The sequence below is a fragment of the Rhipicephalus microplus genome, chromosome 3 (genome assembly GCF_043290135.1).
Source record: "Rhipicephalus microplus isolate Deutch F79 chromosome 3, USDA_Rmic, whole genome shotgun sequence".
NCBI classification, from domain to species: domain Eukaryota; kingdom Metazoa; phylum Arthropoda; class Arachnida; order Ixodida; family Ixodidae; genus Rhipicephalus; species Rhipicephalus microplus.
Window position 1 is genome coordinate 106,526,596 of NC_134702.1, and position 15,784 is coordinate 106,542,379.

Genomic DNA, 15,784 nt, shown 5'->3' on the forward strand with positions numbered 1-15,784 from the left:
AAGGGCATTTAGTTGCACCTTTTACGCACTAGTAAGCCTGATAGCTGAATTGTACAACCATATGTCGGTGTAACACAACCAATGCAGTCTGATCCAGCGCTGACAATTTTAAGCTTACCATACCACGATAATAGGCAAGTAAAGTTCGGCCACACTAGAAACCCAAGGCTGCGTCATTTGTGGGTCTTGTGTTGCAAACGAAGGCACACGGGATCAATCCTGCCGAACTCATCACACAAGTGTCGACAGAGGATGACCAGCTCCATGGATCAAGAGAAAAAGGTCCATTTCTCGTGGCCCCTGTATCGTAAACGTCAGATGGTGTCACTGCTGCAGCACTGCTGCCCTCTTGGCTTGGCCCGTGTCTCATAGGGAACATTGCTTATGCGGCACGCAAGCATTGTACAGTGAAATGAACATATCAGAGGATGATAGTGTCCTCGATAAATTGTATCAGCTATTGAGAGCCCTAACATGGCATGTGTCTTTCACATTAAGGGTGGCACACAAGATGAATTGGATGGCAAATGTACTGCTACGCTGGGAGTCACAGCAGCCGCACCTTTTTGGGGGCAAAATGCAAGAAAAATTAGATTTAGGTCCACTTTACAGAACCCAACTAGTCAAAATTAATTCAGAGTGTTCCATGACAGCATAGATTGTCATATCGTGGATTTGGTGCGTAAAACCCCTAAATATATGTAATTGTAACTGCGACTGTGGTTAATTGATATGTGGGGTTTAACGTCCAAAACCACCACATGATTATGATAGACGTCGTAGTGCAGGGCTCCGGAAATTTCAACCACTTTAACATGCACCCAAATCTGAGCTCATAGGCCTACAACATTTCCGCCTCCATCAGAAGTGCAGCCGCCGCAGCCGAGATGCAAACCCACGACCTGCGGGTCAGCAGCCGAGTACTTTAGCCACTAGACCACCGCGGCGAGGTGCGACTGCGGTTATCCTTCTTGTGTATGGAGATGGGGCAGCAGCAGTAATGACAAGTAGCTAGGTTTGTTTTAATTGTGTATTTTAGGTTTGAAGCAAACTTGAAGCAAATAGTGATTTTGGTAGAATAATTTCAAATCGAATTTGAATACAATCGAGCCCACTTATAACGAACCTGAGCGTGACGCGGCATCCGTTCGCTGCATTCCAAAGTTCGTAGTAAATGAAACACAGCTTTTAAAAAAAGTTGCGAGTGAAAACACAAACTTTTTTTGCCCCAAAAAGTCCGCGATCTACGTGTTTCGAAGAGCAAAAGCGATAAGGGCGGTCTCGAGTTCATTTAAAACGGCAGGGTGCTTGTTCGCCGAGGCCCGCGGCATAAGTTGCATGAGGCACTGGCTCCAAAATTTCATCGTTCTCGCATTCCGATTCCTCCAAATCGCTCTCGCCAGGTACTTAATTCTCAATGCCCTAATCCGTGCACGGTTTTGCAGTGTCGGCATCATCATCGGCCGTAATTAAACCACCGCAACAGATGTCCCACCCGCTCTCCCAGGTCTGAGTCTACGACGCGTGGCCACAAATCACTGCCGCAGTTCAGAAGCTTCAGGCTCGGTATTGGGCCCGACGTCGACAAAGTCGGCCTCGCGAAAACAGTTTCGCGCGCATGTCGTCGTTACCGCCGCCCACGAAATATTCGCCATCTCCACAGCTGAATACAGGGATTCCCGAAGCGGCAAGTTGTCTGCCAGGTAGTCAACAGCTATGAGCAAGCGCTCCGCAACGCGGCACCTAACGCGCTGATTACGCTCAAGCCAAGCAGTCACAGTTTTGACGTTTTGTTGAGCGGCACGAAAAACCGTGCTAGTCCTCCCATGGGCCATCATGGCCACACACGCACACCAAGAGCGAGCGTGACGCGCACACACAACACACATGCCAGAACGCGTGGAACAGCTCTCGGTCTGTTTTCAGTCAGAAAACGAAACTAATTTGAGCCAGCGTGGCGGGCGTCGTGGAGCTGTAGAGATGGGCGAAGGGGTTGTGATCAAGAGAGGAGAGCAGGCTTGCGAGAGAAGGGCAAGGAATTGTGATAAAGAGAGGGGAGGATGAGGCGGGAGGGCGACCTTGAAAACCAAGACACACGGGAAGGAGGCAGGCCGGGCAGCTTGCTTGAAAGGTCCGCGAAACTCGCACTTAGAAAAACTTGGAAAGAGTGCATGGCAGCCTGAATCGGTGTGCGCGGCAGTGTTTGAAGAATCGGCGGCCGTTGTCAAAAAATCGTTTCGTTGCGCCGGCGGGTTTGCAATGTATGTTTTGATGGTCACACGGATATTGTTTGTTTTAAGTGAAAGTTCGTTTTAAGTGGGGCCGTTATATGTGGCCTTGACTGTAGTATACGTATATATATTGCATATTATAATGAAAAATGTGCCTATTTTTCATGACTTGACGAACCTGCACAGTATTTTTACTAAATTGAGACAAGGCCTGTGCAAATACTATTTTTTTCTCATCAAAGGATGTGGAAATAACTCTGAATCTCTATCTCAATAGTAGCAGGATTTAACCTTCCGTAGGATGCAACTGATAGCCTTTAAGATATGTTAAGTTTTAGATTTTGCTATACTTAAAGCACATAAGTCAATAAAACAAGCTTTTAAACATAAAAATTAATCGATGTGAGGGTAATATCTTCATTTAAAGCACAATGGGGGCTTTGCGGCAGTGTGGATTTTTCCGGATATGTGTTTTCACGGCTTAGCACTCTTTCACTGCAATGAAGTTACTTTTACAGGGTGTAACATGCAGACTAAGATACACCTATTTGTTCATCTCGAATAATTCGAAATTTTCAATAAATTAAATTCAATTCGAAGCGAATTCGAATATTGGGATATTTGTTAGAATATTCGAAGCATTCGTATAAATGCACAAGCCTACAAATAGACCATTGTGCGGTGTGCATGCATGAATAAAGTCCTCGCGAAAAGAACTGTGCTCACTTAGTGTGTGGTCCTGAAGCAATACAGGGAATTACGGTGAATATCGTTGTTAGTCAGAAAATTGCACTCAATTTCGTGGTTCCACGTGAGGGCCATACCTGGTCAAGACCGTAAAAATAAAAGTGCAGCCTGTCCACGAGTCTCTACTGTACCGCTGCAGTTTTTGCGAAGTATTTTATGTCAGTGTATCCTGTGCTCAATGTAGAAATCTTGTCAGTGACTGGAAGCTGAGAAAAAACACAATCTTTTAACGTTGTTGGTTTTTGTTCAGACATGCTGGAATTTTGATTTCACAGTGAACTTGAACACGTCGGACCTGCCAGACTTTCCCACTCAGAGCACAATCCTTGAGTACACGTTGTGGATTTGAAATTTGCTGAATAGGAAAAAAATAAGGGTTGACGGTGTAGCAGGACAACCGTCCCTAAGCCTACATGCACATTAGCACGCACTCTCTGAAAAACGTTGTTGCTAGGGTTTCTGAAAGCATTGCATTGTTGCAAATTAACTGTGAAACAGGTGAACTTGTATTTGTAAGCAAATATTGTTCACAGTTAAGCACAAATATGTATGATTTCTGGTAGTCGTAAGATGATAGTCAAATATTAATATGTGTAGTTTTATGTGCCATTGAGACATGCTGCAGTGGAAGGCTCCAGCAATTTCCACGATATGGTGTTCCATATGCTCAAACATCACAGAACACATGGAGGTCTAGCACTTCACTTGTGTTAAAATGAAACTGCCACAGCTGGGATCGAACCTGTCATCTCTGGGAGTAGTTATAGGAACGTAGGAAACGAGTGTGCGAGGTATTGCAAATATACAAAACGGAGTTTATTGTGCCTTTTATAGAGCTTTGCCAGATTGTAGCTGGTGCACTGTGATATCGGAGAAATTTGAACCGCTATGCAACAATACCGAGTTAGTACGAGCGCAATGTTCACTTGTGCCAGACACCATAATCTGCATAACGGCCATTTCTCTCTGGTGTTTGCAGGACACACTCTGCAGCGCCCTGACGGCCGAGGTTCTGGAGGCCGGAGGCACGGGCGGTCGCGACAAGGACTGTGTGGTGTGCATGGACGAGGAGCGCAACTGCGTGCTGCACCCGTGCCACCACCTGTGCACGTGCGCCGCCTGCGGTCGCATGCTGCTCAAACGACAGGACGCCTGCCCCATCTGCCGGCGTCACATCACCTCCATCTTTCGCGTGTTCCATTCCTAGGCGGCACTTGTGCGGGCTCCCTGCTTGTTGGAGCATCGCCATCAGCTTTTTGCAGGGAACGATGCCACTTGCCATTGTAAAAGGTGCGCGTCTCGATTTTACATCTCACAGCTGGGCTGTGAGGAATGCCATAAAGCTCGGGGTCGATTTCCACCGAATGTGTTTCCACTGCTTGCCATGAAGTCTTGTTGTGCACTGTCACTACAAAAAGAATTATAATATCTAGGGTGTTACGTCCCGAAGCCACACACTATAGTATGATTATGAGAGATGCCATAATGGCAGGCTCCGGAAATTTTGACCATCTCGTGTTCTTTAACTTACACCGACATCACAGAGCACATGAACCTCTAGCATTCCGCCTCCATTTAAATGTGACCGCTGCAGCCAGGATTGAACTTGCGACCTTCAAGTCAACACCCTAACCGCTGCACCACTGTGGTGGGCACTGTCGCTGCATGTTGCCGTTTTATTCCGCTGTTATTATTGGTGTGCCTCTTTCACGGCTTCTGTATTTGCCTGGTGACAGAGAACACCAGTGTATTGTTTGCAAGGAATCATGGCTGTAGCGAGGAGTTTATTTCGAATGGGATAACTATTCTCTATAGCGTACATATGCATGTTTGTATTTGTGCAGCAGAATGCAATGTTGGGCTAGTAATTTGTCTGTGCTTGTTATGTGGTACTGGCACAAAAGACTACACGAAAAAAATGAAGGGCAGGAAGGGTAGATGTGCGTGCATGTAGATACGCACATAAACACTGAAATTTTCAGAAGGTTTAGAAACCCCCCGCTTAACTCTGTGTACATCTATATCTCGCAACACCCACAGATATTATTAAGAGACACTTCAGTTGACCAACTCAACTCGCAAAGCTAAAGGTTACCCTGCATCTTGATTGCACTCTTTTTTTTTGCATCACATGATACCTTGAGCAATCGAAAGCACTGCTTTAACACAGTTGGCCACTTGCATTGCCGCAGTGTGCTTGCAAGCATGATACTCCAAAAGCTTGTTAACAAAGTCTGCGAATGTGAGTGTTTGTGTTAATCAAATTGTCTTGGCAGTGTGTGTACAAGGAAACAGACGAAGGTCTTCAAATCGTTCCTATTGTAGGGCCTGATGGTTTTCTCTACAAGATCTCATCATGATAAATAGCCTGTTTTTGTCTGCACTTATTTATAGTTAAGCCTAGTTGATCACTCATCAAAAGTGTTTGCTCATTTGCTAAGTATGATGCATTGTGTGATGATTTTGTCAACATCTGCTTAATTGTGTCATGTGAAGTAGTTATGAGAGAGTGAACAGAGAGGCTCAATTTCTTTTGATTGGTTATATCCACCTGAAATTCACTTGCACTGAAAGCCAGGAAAGCATGAAGAAATCAGCTGCTTCCCTTGGTGAAATTTGGGAATGATGGAATTGTATGCAAAACAAATATTAAAGATTGTTTACTGTTAATATGAGAGACAGAGCCGAAGTGTGAGACGCTCTATCAAATTAGCTGCAGCAACAGCTGCATAGTGCAGTCCCCCTTCTCTTGTACACTCAAACCCCCACATAACAGAATCGGATATAATTAAATATCAGTTACAACAAAGTACAGTAAAATCTAGTTAATTCAAAGTCACTGGAACCATGAAAAATCTTCGAATTAAGCAGATTTTCATATTAACAGAACATATGAAAACTGTGAGGCAAGGAACTTGAAATTATTCAAAATAATCAGGGCTGGTCGTTTGCTGTTCCGGCTAGTTTGCGGCTCCAAGGGTTATTGTTTCCAGCAATACGAGGTGACAATTTCACTGCAAACAAGAGCGAACGCGGGGCCTCACGGCTGCCATGGAGAAAAAACAGAAAAAGAATCCCCGTGATGAACTAAAATACGTGCCTGCGAAAAACGAGATATCTTCACTGAAATACAGTGGTGACATGCGAGCGGCATGTTTTAGCAATACGAGGTGACAATTTCGCTGCAAACAAGGGTGAACACGGGGCCTCACGGCTGCCACGTAGAAAAAACAGAAAAAGAAACCCCGTGATAAACTAAAATACGCGCCTGCGAAAAACGAGATATCTTCACTGAAATACAGTGGTGACACGCGAGCGGCATATTTTAGCAATACGAGGTGACAATTTCGCTGCAAACAAGGGTTAACACGGGGCCTCACGGCTGCCACGGAGAAAAAACAGAAAAAGGAACCCCGTGATAAACTAAAATACGCGCCTGCGAAAAACAAGATATCTTCACTGAAATACAGTGGTGACACGCGAGCGGCATGTTGCCTGCACCTCATTGCGTCAGCACAGCACGTCATGATGCGACCATTCGCTCCTTCTTTCTAGTAAGAAAACAAATTTAATAATGGACAGTTTGACAAAATTTGCAATGTGTTGTGGCTGTAAGTTTCGAAGTAGGCGTTGCAGGCAAGAACTCCACCAGCAGTGCAAAAGCGCAAATTGCTGGAGCAACTGGCACTTGAAGGTTTGCATACATAGTGAATTCCGCCAGACTGTTTTTTTATTAATTTCTTTATATTCCCAAAAAGAATGGGTAAATCACGACGCGCTGGCGTTGCGAGAAGAATGCGACATGCTGCCCGCGAGTCACTGCTGTGCTTCAGTGAAGTACGTCTTCATTTTCCAAAGGCGCAATTTTTATCTGATTACGAGACCATTTTTTTCGTGCAAGAAGTATAGAGGCTGGGGTGCTTCACCTGCCACTCATAAGTATCGCTACAGTGCATCGCCTAGTGGCTCTTAAGAGCTGTCATTCCCGTATTTTTGCAGCGAAATTGGGATCGGGAATTGACACACTGCACCCAAAGTATTCAAGTTAACCAGATTTAGTGCAGACCATCGCTTCAAATTATCTGCTCAAACTTGTATTGCAAAATACGGAACCGTGTAAATACTACGAATTAAGTGGGCTTTCGAAATAATTGATTTCGAATTAATGAAGTTTTACCGTAAAAGAAAAATAGCCTTGCAATAGGTGTAGTGTTAGCACCTTCATAACCAATTTTCAGATATAACGAACTTATTTTCGTGTAAGATGCAACTTTGTTATAATGAGGTTTGAGTGTATTTGTGTATGTGTGCTACATTTAGTCTGGAAGGTGCTGGCCAGCGCCAATCAAAACCATGGCATCAAATATGAACACAACCTTTCTGTAAGTGTCGCAACGTATTAGTGTTACGGACTAATAACTAAACTGTGTATGGGGCAAACTGCTTCATTATTATAAAACTCTTTGCCCTCAGTAAGCCCAAAATGCGAATACATACTTTATTATTCTCCTCTAACAGCCAACCAACCACAAAAATGCTTCACGGCAGTGCCGAGACATGCGAGATAAAGACTCTACGGATCGGCAACACAGAGAAAGAGACTGCTGCCTCGCGGCAGTGGACTGTGTGCTTGCGAGCAGTTGGGAGAGTAGATGAGGTGACTGCTGGCCAGCCGGGACGAAAGACAGATGGCAATATGGCTTCTGTTCTCGCTTCAGACGAGTCTCACAGTCCTCCTCGTCCCTGCGTGTCTCCGAGGACGACGCGGTAGTAGAACTTGTTCATCTGCTCCAGGAATATGAATGTGAGCACCGTGTGGGGCCCCAGCCGAGCGTAGTACGGAGTGAAGCCCTTCCACAGGCTGAAGAAGCCCTCGTTGCGGACCACCTTCGTCAGCACATCCTGGTGACAGAGGAGGAAAACGCATCATCATCAGCCAGACTACACCCGCCATAGAGCAAAGGTCCCTCCCATGTTTCCCTAGTCGATGCGGTTCTCTAGATTGTGCTTGCGGTGGCCTCGTTATTCCCACACATTTCTTGATCTCATCAGGCCACCGAAATTTCTGCCTCCATTTCTCTGCTCACTGCATTGTTGCTAGCCTTTAAGTTAAAAGACAGCAAGTGGCAACTCAGCACCAGAGAAGGCAAGTTCCGTGCTAAGCACTGTGAGCACTGCACCAGATTGTAGTGGGTATCTGTCTACACCAGAATGCTGTCTTGCTTACCTAAAGCAGGCCTTGCAGAACCCTCTACTGCATCAACCATTTTTTTGTGGGCTCTGGAAAAGGCTAGCTGACCGAATTTCCAAAGATTTCGCATATGATACACTGTATGGACCATCGGTAAACACTGACCAATGGCAGCGAAGGGCATCCAAAATACTAATGCTAATGAGCAAGCAAAAAAATAATAACCCTGGTGCAAGTTATACGCAGATTTATTTGTGAAGTGTGGATTTCCCATGAATAGGCGGTTTCACGACTTAGCGGCCCAAAGCTGAAGTGAAACCATCCCTTCAGGCTCGTTTTATCGGGCAAAGTTCCATGTCTATTCATTTGTTTTCGAAACTTTAGAAATCTTAATTTCGTGTCAAAACACATTACAATGGTGCAATATTCACACAGATGGCAATCTCCCATTAGCAAGATATTGCCACAAGTGACCGGTGACCGAAGCGTCAAAACTAACAATCTTGTTTGTAAATTCTCGCATAGCGGTGGGGCTCTCGCAGTTCCCAGTTTCGTGGCCTTGGTCACTGGTAATTTGTGCAAACATATTTTTTTGTAGTCCATGTACAACAACTACAGTAAATATACTAGTCTTCTTGGGTTTTGTCAATGCTGGTAAAGGTAGACTGCTTTGCATCTGTGGCTTCATCTACTGTAATCACTGTAAGTGCATAGCATATGACCAAAAACACCTGGCTAGCTGAACAGTTTCCATACTTGTGAACATGTTTTATTCCATCATTTTCACAACTTTGCCACTGGTGGCTGTTTGTCATTGTAAGAGTACAATAAACTAAAAGGCACAAAAATGTGCATGACTGGAACGTTTGCAACACGTGGTGCACAAGTACTTAACACAGAAGCACTCCTCTCACTCGATGTGATAAACACTGCGATAATTTACACAAGTGCAACCGGTGATAATACCACTACTGCATCCCAATGTGACAAAGGGTGATAGCTGATTTCATTTCTCAGTGTATTTTTTCCTTTCATGTTTAGTTGCCAAGCTTTCTTTTTATTTTCTTACCCCACGAGATTTTTACTGTCCATTAACATTCTATGAAGAGGCAAGCACTAGAACACTTTTCTTTGAAGTTTTTACCAGATATATTTCAAAGCCATGTGTACACCACCATTTCTCGCGCTCAGTAATTTTAATGTCCCTCTGTCTTACACTGTGGTGGTTTGTCGTAGGGATTAACATTTTTTGAAAGCTTGAAATGGCATTCACCTAGTCGGAACACACCACAATAAGGTGGCATTAGCCAAAAAAAAAAAAAAATTAACATTTTATGCTTTGCTGCTGGTGATTCAGCCAAGAAAGTTGTTTGTGTAAAGATTTTAGTAAAGCTCACTGTCTGAAGCTGTGTGGCTTTCCCCAGCATGCCATTAGTAAAAAAGAATCAGGTTACCAACAATGTTGAAATTAAGCCTGTCTAAACATTTTTCATACATATCTACAGTGGCTGCTGCTTATGTCTTTCACTAACACTTTAGCCGAGAACCTCAACTGTTGAAGTAGTGTTGTTGTTGCTCAGCGTCACGTCCACTTGCAATAGAACTTGTTAAACAGAATGATAATGGATGTTGTTTGATTACTTGTTAAAGCATATGTGCAAAGATGCAGCCTTGCCTTCAGGGTTGCATCACAGAAACAGAACGTGGTTGTGCGACAATGCTGACCCGTGTATTTGCTTGCATATAGCCTGCGCCTGTATGTGCTGTAGCCTGCCCCCCTAACCACAATCTGCGGTCAACCTTAAAAAGAAATTTCCGGACATTGGTACAAAACATTGACATAAAGTCAACTAGAAGACCGAATTTCGTGCATAACTCGCAGCCGAACTTCAGTTTCGTATGTTCAGCCATTTCCGTGCGGGTATACAGTAGCAAATGCAATACGTATTTCATGTTGTCTGCTTCACTTAGAACGTAAGGGATGCTTTTTTCTATTTCATGTACTCATATCCTTCTTAACAGATTGAGATTAAGCTGATCATTGCTGTAACGTTAAGTTCAAAAACTTCAGTTTTTCTGTTTTGTGTATTTTCATGTTCATAGCAAGCTTGAAGCAGATTTAAGCACACTGTAGTTTTTTTTAATAACATGGTCTTTTAGTTTTGTGGTTGTGAGCAGTGCTACACTGCAGTTTCCTCGCTATTCTTGCCAAAAAAGACTATTGTTGCAGTTGCAGTGTTTGCAGTGTTGCTGTGCATGTCTAAGCATTACTGTGACCAAAGATGGTGCTTTTTTTGAAGACCACTTTACTTATTGACGTGTTCTTTGGTGTCCCGTGTCAGTGTCAGGGTAGTGTCTATCGTACGGGTCTTTACAATTATAATATCGTTCTTATGCCCAGCAGTGCCTGCAATCTGAATGATAACTGTGATACCAAAGGATGCTGATTTGTCTCTTGCCCATGGGCGAGTTGCGTATACAAACACAACGATATTTGCAACCGTAAATTTTCATGTCCGATTTTCAAACGTTCTCCTCTATGTGAGAGCTCTCAGGAATGTGTTGAGGTACGTCCCCCTGTAGTGGCTTTCTCGCACACGTGCACTTGGTCATTATAAAGCTGTTTTACCAAAAGCTGCCGCAGTCAATGAAACAACGGCACACATTCTGAAATGTCAGTTCTTTGGATGAATTCACTCGGAACTGCATATCTGACATGACATGCGCAGACCCTGGTAATGTCGCGGCGTGTCAATGTCTCGGGAACTGTGTGAAGCTCTTTTTTTTTAAAGTCACGAGGCCCCAGCAAACACTCATAAATATAGCTGGCTTTAAGACATCGATGTGGCTTTTTGTTGCATCAACTGTGACGAACTAGTGGAGGAAAGTTAACTGTCCTTGCTTTGAGACACGGGGTTTTCAATACATTCAATTCAGCCTATGCCGATGAAAGTCCTGAAACTGCTGTCCATACCAAAGCACATTATTAAAACGTTTTCAGACCAATGTTTACTTCTGACTTTGCAGGGCGAATTCACCTTCGTTGCGCACGGTAGCATGTGCATTACTACATTATTGTAAAGTGTCATTTTCTTGTTTTGCATTCAATAAACGGTTGTTGACAGTTACCCAGTGTTTTAACGTTCATTGCTAGCCCAGCATTCGTCGGTATGCCTAATTATAAGAGTGTCAAAGGAAGCCACTCTTGAGTAATGTGTCACAATTCGAAAACCTCATGTTAGACAGTGAACACTGCATAACAAGATGGTAAGGCTAGGCTGACAGTTCATGGAAATTAGGAAAGTTACAAGCTGATCTGATGGTAAATGTGTTTTGTTGCAGAGTGCTACAGATAGAGAAACTCTCGACGTCCTCAAAAAGCTACTTTTCTATAGCATTTGAAGGACATAATACTAAAGAAGTACTTTAATCTTCATGCAACCCATGACCACTGCCACATGAACTCATAAACACCCTGCCGTACGGGCTAGCCTAAAGGGTAGCAGCGAAGGACTATTGAACTGCACGGAAATATTTCCCTACACAAAAACATGTTCAGTGACTGCCTTTCATTAATTCACTCCTTGTGAAAAGCCAGCTCTGATTAAAGTTCTTCTCTCTTTTTTTTATTTTTTTTTTCTACTAAACTGCGGTTACTATTGCCAAAAGCTGGCATAAAAATTAAACAAGTGACATCTGAAGAATCTCACTGCATGCATGTGTGCCCAGGAGCCTATTACTGGATAATTTGTAACAGTGACTCTACATATTACAATGCAATGGGTCTATATTTTATTATATGCAAGCGATAATGTCAGTCAATTCATTCTGCTCTCCAATTTTCAACACTAAACGATTAACTAAAGTAAATACTGTAGTATGTTAGTAAATAAATAATAAAGGCATCAGTAAATAAAATGGTGAATGACAACCAGTGTATTGAGTGAACAGATATACTTTTCAGTTGCGGAATAGTACTCACAATGGCACCTCTGTACTCTGGTTTGCCATCGATTGTCTTCATGTTCTGAATTCTGAAATGAAAATTGGTACACGGATTTAAAACGGAATGAAGTCAATCTCTATGCTTTTAAACGCAGAATATTACATTCTGGGAGCAACGGTAGCAAGGACAGAGTTTAGTGTCAGTACAATCAAAGCTGATAACATTTTCAGGTTATCATAGCCTGAAAACTCAATTAGGTCTTCAAACCAAGATAATCTGGACAAAGTATCACCTCACAAAATGTGTATATGAACCATTTTAGCTAAACCATGTGAACAACACATGCACCAATTTGTTTCCCTAAATGTCAGAACCATATGTTGCGCCTTGCCGCAAAAACAGAGTGAAACATATAATCGCCTTACAAAGAGCAAATACGCTGGTGCTTTTTTATCCACCACCTTATCTTTCATTTGTAGTTTGAGCAAACTTCAGTCCACACATATTATTTTAGGGCTCTTATAAATAAATGGCTTTAGTGGCTGCATTACTTGATTAAGCCTGCTGTGTTTGCGTTACTTGCACTGCGAGTTGCAGAAGTAACACCTAATAAAAGACCTTGCGAGTCTAGATGCGCAGCTGGTCTTTTGCCGCATCTGCGCACCTAATTTTCTCAACCTTGATTGCTGAAAAGTTTATTGGTGAAGTCTTCCTGTCAACACTACGCTGCAATCAGTTTAAAAATAAAAGTTTGATATTTCGGTTTATAGCACTGTGCACGATTGCACCGCACACTTAAAGTAACACTAAGTCAGTTTAGACTCCTTAGAAAAAGTGAGAGAGCGATTCATTTTATAACTCTACTTACATTCCCGAAGCCACAAAAGATCGGAAAAACTAAGTGACAAAAAAGATTTCACTGAAGTCAACACACCTGGTCTTTGCAATGTCCACCGGCATGGAGGCTGCTGTTGTGATGAGACCACTGATCATGCTGGCAGCAAAGTGACACATAATGTTGTCACGGAAGTAACCTGCAACGAAACCGCAACACGGTCAAGTCTGCACAACCATTTTGTAGTTCACCCACTTAGCAGCAGCCAGCAAAATCGTGTCAATAACTGGAATCATAATCAACACTTTAGAGAAATACTATTGCCAAAGTGTTTTTTGCTGTCATTAACCACCTCGCTACATAGCCTATGTTCGAAGATAGACAAGAATGTAGATGTGTGTTTCTTCTACTAAAAAAAAAGGTCATCATCATCAGCAGCAGCCTGACTACGTCCACTGCAGGACAAAGGCCTCTCCCATGTTCCGCCAGTTAACTCGGTCCTTTGCTTGCTGCTGCCAATTTATACCCGCAAACTTCTTAATCTCATCTACCCACCTAACCTTCTGTCTCCCCCTAACTCGCTTGCCTTCTGTGGGAATCCAGTTAGTTACCCTTAATGACCAGCGATTATCCTGTCTGCGCGCTACATGCCCGGCCCATGTCCATTTTCTCTTCTTGATTTCAACTATGATATCCTTAACCCCCGTTTGTTCCTTAATCCACTCTGCTCTCTTCTTGTCTCTTAAGGTTACACCTACCATTTTTCTTTCTATTGCTCGCTGCGTCGTCCTCAATTTAAGCTGAACCCTCTTTGTAAGCCGGTTTCTGCTCCATAAATAAGTACTGGCAAGATGAAGCTGTTATATACCTTCCTCTTGAGGGTTAGTGGCAGATTACCATTCATGATTTGAAAATACTTGCCGAATACGATGCACCTCATCTTTATTCTACTTATTTTACTCTCATGATGGTTGGGTCCACGGTTACTAGCTGTCTTAAGTAGACATATTTCTTCACAACTTCCAGCCTCTCTTCTCCTCTCACAATTAGCTGTTTTCTGCCGAGACTGTTGCACATTACTTTAGTTTTGAGAATATTGATTTTCAGACCTACTCTTCTGCTTCCATTTCAGTAATCATGAGCTGTAATTCGTCCCCTGAGTTACTCATCAAGGCAATGTCATCAGCGAGTCGCAGGTTACTAAGATACTCTTCATTAACTCTTATCCCTAACTCTTCCCAATCTAGGGCCCTGAAAACCGCCTGTATAAACACGCGGTGAATAGCATTGGAGAGATCTTGTCTCCCTGCCTTACACCCGATGGAATCCTTTACTGGGATTCTGTCGCTTTCGTTATGGATAACTGGTGGCTGTGGATCCACTGTAGATTTCTCCCAGTATGCTTATGTAGAGTTTGTCGATTCCTTGATTCCGTAGCACCCCCCAAAAAAACTGCTTTGCCTAAATTTAAACACACTGTACTGTCAACAGTAAGCTCAGTACTAAGACCCTGGTTAATTTAACCATTGGTTTCTGGGTTATCAAATTGAGAATTGACTTCAAGACTTGTTTTCATTCATTCAAAGTCTCAGTCATTGTCACATATTCTTGTTTGTCTTCTCGAAACAGAAAAGGAAAAAGTAAGTGGTAGGCTGATAGGTCAGAGCTGTACATTGGCAATCCAGAGTGTACAGACCAACAGCCTTATTGCATGATATTTGCATAACCATAGAACGAAATCCGTGCTGTCAGTGTGGAGAAGCACTACTATGTCCCATGAGATAGCATGTTCCTAAATACTACCTGGTAAACTGGGTAAACAACAAAAACGTTAATTATATTGCATTTAACTCCACAGCTGACTTAAATAATTTAATGTATAATATTTAATACGCCAAGTTTCGTGCCTGAAATTTTCTCGAGTCAAGCATGAAAACCAGTGGCTGTGTTTTCGGCTAGCTAAAATTTCAATAGTGGATAGTTTATTAGCCAAATTGATAATTAATTATTACTACTGATTATGATTAATGATTACTTACTGATACGAATTAATGATTACTACTGCACTTTGATTGATTTATTTGTGGGGTTTAACGTCCCAAAACCACTATATGATTATGAGAGACGCCATAGTGGAGGGCTCCGGAAATTTCGACCACCTGGGGTTCTTTAACGTGCACCCAAATCTGAGCACACGGGCCTACAACATTTCCGCCTCCATCGGAAATGCAGCCGCCGCAGCCGGGATTCGATCCCGCGACCTGTAGGTCAGCAGCCGAGTACCTTAGCCACTAGACCACCGTGGCGGGGCTACTACTACTGCACATTGTAACTCGAAAACATTTCATTATTTTTTTGCAATGTGATATAAATATTTGGTGTGGCAGCTTTTACTGCACCTTTATTACAAAAGTTAAAAGCCGCAATATCTTCGCACTGCTCTGCAGACTCACTTTGTTAGATATGACGCCCTCTGTTTATGCATTGTGCCCACTGTGTGAGCTTTCATACATTAAACAAAAACTCAGATCTAGACAAATTTTCAACATGACAAAGGTTCAAGTCACAAGTGTGATTTAAGTCATACACATACGTATATTGCCATATAGGCTGTGTCAGCATTTGACTCAATGCATTCTTGTGAAGCCTTCCCGACAAACAATATGCATGGTAAATCTTTCTGTTCGCCAGAATGCGCAATGAAAAACGAACCAGCTAGCAGTGTTTTCCTACCACTTTACCTGAGTTAAGTAGTAGCTGCTTGGCTTGGGAGTACGAGGCCAGTTGCGCAGCATTCACGACCATGGCACGGCCGATTGTTGGTACGCATCCCT

At 43.0% G+C, this 15,784-nt stretch overlaps 2 protein-coding genes across 3 annotated transcripts in view; one reads left to right on the plus strand and one right to left on the minus strand.

Annotated features, from left to right (window-relative positions):
* The window catches only part of LOC119171898 (putative 3-hydroxybutyryl-CoA dehydrogenase), a 20,524-nt gene extending 12,891 nt beyond the window's left edge, over positions 1-7,633 (plus strand). For both annotated transcript variants that reach the window (XM_037422786.2, XM_037422776.2), the window contains exons 6-7: positions 3,958-4,268; positions 7,497-7,633. In XM_037422786.2, coding sequence (XP_037278683.2) covers positions 3,958-4,185 — 228 coding nt within the window. In that variant the 3' untranslated portion in view covers positions 4,186-4,268; positions 7,497-7,633. The remainder of the gene's footprint in view (positions 1-3,957; positions 4,269-7,496) is intronic.
* LOC119171890 (mitochondrial 2-oxoglutarate/malate carrier protein) overlaps positions 7,463-15,784 on the minus strand; it is a 26,894-nt gene continuing 18,572 nt past the window's right edge. Inside the window, exons 7-10 of the mRNA XM_037422765.2 lie at positions 15,692-15,782; positions 13,050-13,149; positions 12,152-12,203; positions 7,463-7,880 (exon numbers count right to left, since the gene is read on the minus strand). Of these exons, the coding sequence (XP_037278662.1) occupies positions 7,704-7,880; positions 12,152-12,203; positions 13,050-13,149; positions 15,692-15,782 (420 nt within the window). The 3' untranslated portion in view covers positions 7,463-7,703. The remainder of the gene's footprint in view (positions 7,881-12,151; positions 12,204-13,049; positions 13,150-15,691; positions 15,783-15,784) is intronic.